The sequence below is a fragment of the Limulus polyphemus genome, unplaced genomic scaffold (assembly GCF_000517525.1).
Source record: "Limulus polyphemus unplaced genomic scaffold, Limulus_polyphemus-2.1.2 Scaffold3625, whole genome shotgun sequence".
NCBI classification, from domain to species: domain Eukaryota; kingdom Metazoa; phylum Arthropoda; class Merostomata; order Xiphosura; family Limulidae; genus Limulus; species Limulus polyphemus.
The window spans coordinates 79,568-81,637 of NW_013669235.1; the positions used below are offsets into that span (position 1 = coordinate 79,568).

General features: G+C 34.0%; 1 protein-coding gene across 1 annotated transcript in view; it reads left to right on the forward strand.

The window, feature by feature from the left end:
* The window catches only part of LOC106469705, a 58,373-nt gene that overhangs the window by 43,745 nt on the left and 12,558 nt on the right, over positions 1-2,070 (forward strand). The window contains exon 17 of the mRNA XM_013930217.2: positions 471-573. Within this exon, the coding sequence (XP_013785671.2) occupies positions 471-573 (103 nt within the window). The remainder of the gene's footprint in view (positions 1-470; positions 574-2,070) is intronic.

Here is a 2,070-nt window from a genome sequence, read left to right on the forward strand (position 1 = left end):
AATAAAATTTTGAATGTAAGACACTAAAACCTTGTGTCATGTGCAGTAAAGGATACCCGGGGCGATAGGGTTAAAAGAAGACACAATGGAACTGAGACTTGATCTGTTTAAAGAGGATGTACAAGTCTAAGGTTACACATTTAAACCTGGTGGTTAGGACACTCAACATGGAACTTGTGGGTCATGGGTTCAAACCCTAATCACCAAATATGCTCACTCTTTCAACTGTGAAGATGTTATAATGTGACGATCAATCTCACTTTTCATTTGTAAAGAGAAGCGCAAGAGTTGGTGGTGGGTGATGTTGACCAGCTGCTCTCCATCTGGTTTATCACTTCTAAATTACGAGGGCTAGCTAAGAATAGGACAGAATTTTAACGCTGATATTACGTATAAAACATTCAGACTGATTTCTTTTTAAAACAGCACACAAATGTTTTGAATTTCACAGGTATTAAAATTTGTTTCAGATACGGAACAGTGTCAAGTATACGGATTCTACCTGAGAGATATTGCGCGTTTATTAACTACCGAGACAAACAATCAGCTGGAAAGGCCATGCAGTTTTTACAAGTTGGTGTTTTTAATTCTGTAACAATTTGACACCTTTGTCATTTGTTAATTTTTTTTAGTTAGTTTTTGAATGTTTTCAGTTAATCGAAACGATTCTTTGAAATAAGTCAAAGTAAATGGACGAGAAAGAGAGTAAGTGTACATACTGTACACACTAGAACTTATTAATAGCTTAATAAAGAAACACTACATTCAAGGTATGGTACAGCAAAAATAGATAAAGTAGAAAAAAAAACAAGTATTTGAAGGTTTTTCAACAGGTGGTTAGTTAACAACATATAAGTAAAAATTCAATACTATTTCATGTACTCACAATAATAACAAACATAATAAATCTGAAAACAATTTTATGCTTAGATTCCTTAAAAACGGCGTATGAAATCAATAGCTATTTTTGTATATTTCATTGTAATTAAGCACAACGCTACAGAATGGGCTATCTGCATCGTGCTCGCCACGAGTTTCAAAACCCAGTTTCTATTGTTATAACAAGCTTGCAGACTTACCACTGAGCCATGGGGGGGGGGGGGCATACTACTACCACAGAAAAAGAAAATAATCTATGAAATAGTTATTATTAAATCCTAAACTGAAACATTGAACAAAATTTTCCCATTTCATATTTCTCCTGTACATGTACATTTAGCGGAGTCTGGTGTGGCCTAGTGGTTAGTATTAAAGGTGTGGGGATACAGAGATCGTATCGTGAAGCCGTGATATGATTGTATCGATACATTGTCCGATACGATTAATGTATCTTCAGTGAAATAGGAGTCTGGTGTGGCCTAGTGGTTAGTATTATAAGTCTTATAAGTCTTTTCTAGATAAAAAATCAAAATTTCTAATAAAGTATTTTTGCTAAACATTAATGATTCGGTAAAGGAAGATGAGTATTGAGTACTACGTGTTGTCTTCACTTCTTTTATCAAAAACATTACATGTGAAGTAACATAACAAAATAACAAAACAGATAGATATATATTAATTTTTTTTTGTTTTACTTCTTTTGCCAGCTGCTATTTAGTTGATCAAACCTGAGAATTTGAAAAAATCACTGTAAAGTGTGAAGTGCTTAAATAAGACAATGTTAGTAATATAGATAATAAATTACAGACAAGACTGTTAAACTTTGTAACAAACCGTCGGTAAAACTTCTGTATCTAGATACGTACCGTATCGACTACTATGATGAGATACGCACCCCCAGAGAATCTAAGGTTCATAATTCGCATCCTTTTCTCACAAAATCTCACTCTGGGGTTGAGACTGTGTTATAAGAGTTAAGGTCAAATCCCACTATTCCGGGTGTATTTGATGAGCTGCCTTTCCTCTAGTGTTCAAAATTAGGGACAGTTTGCACAGATAGTCCTTGTGTATGTAGATTTCCATGGATATCTGACACAAAAATTATGTTTGATAAGAGAACCCGAGTTACCGAAACCTTTCAGATATGGCTTTTTTCTACTTTATCTAAAAACATTTTTTTAACCATTCATT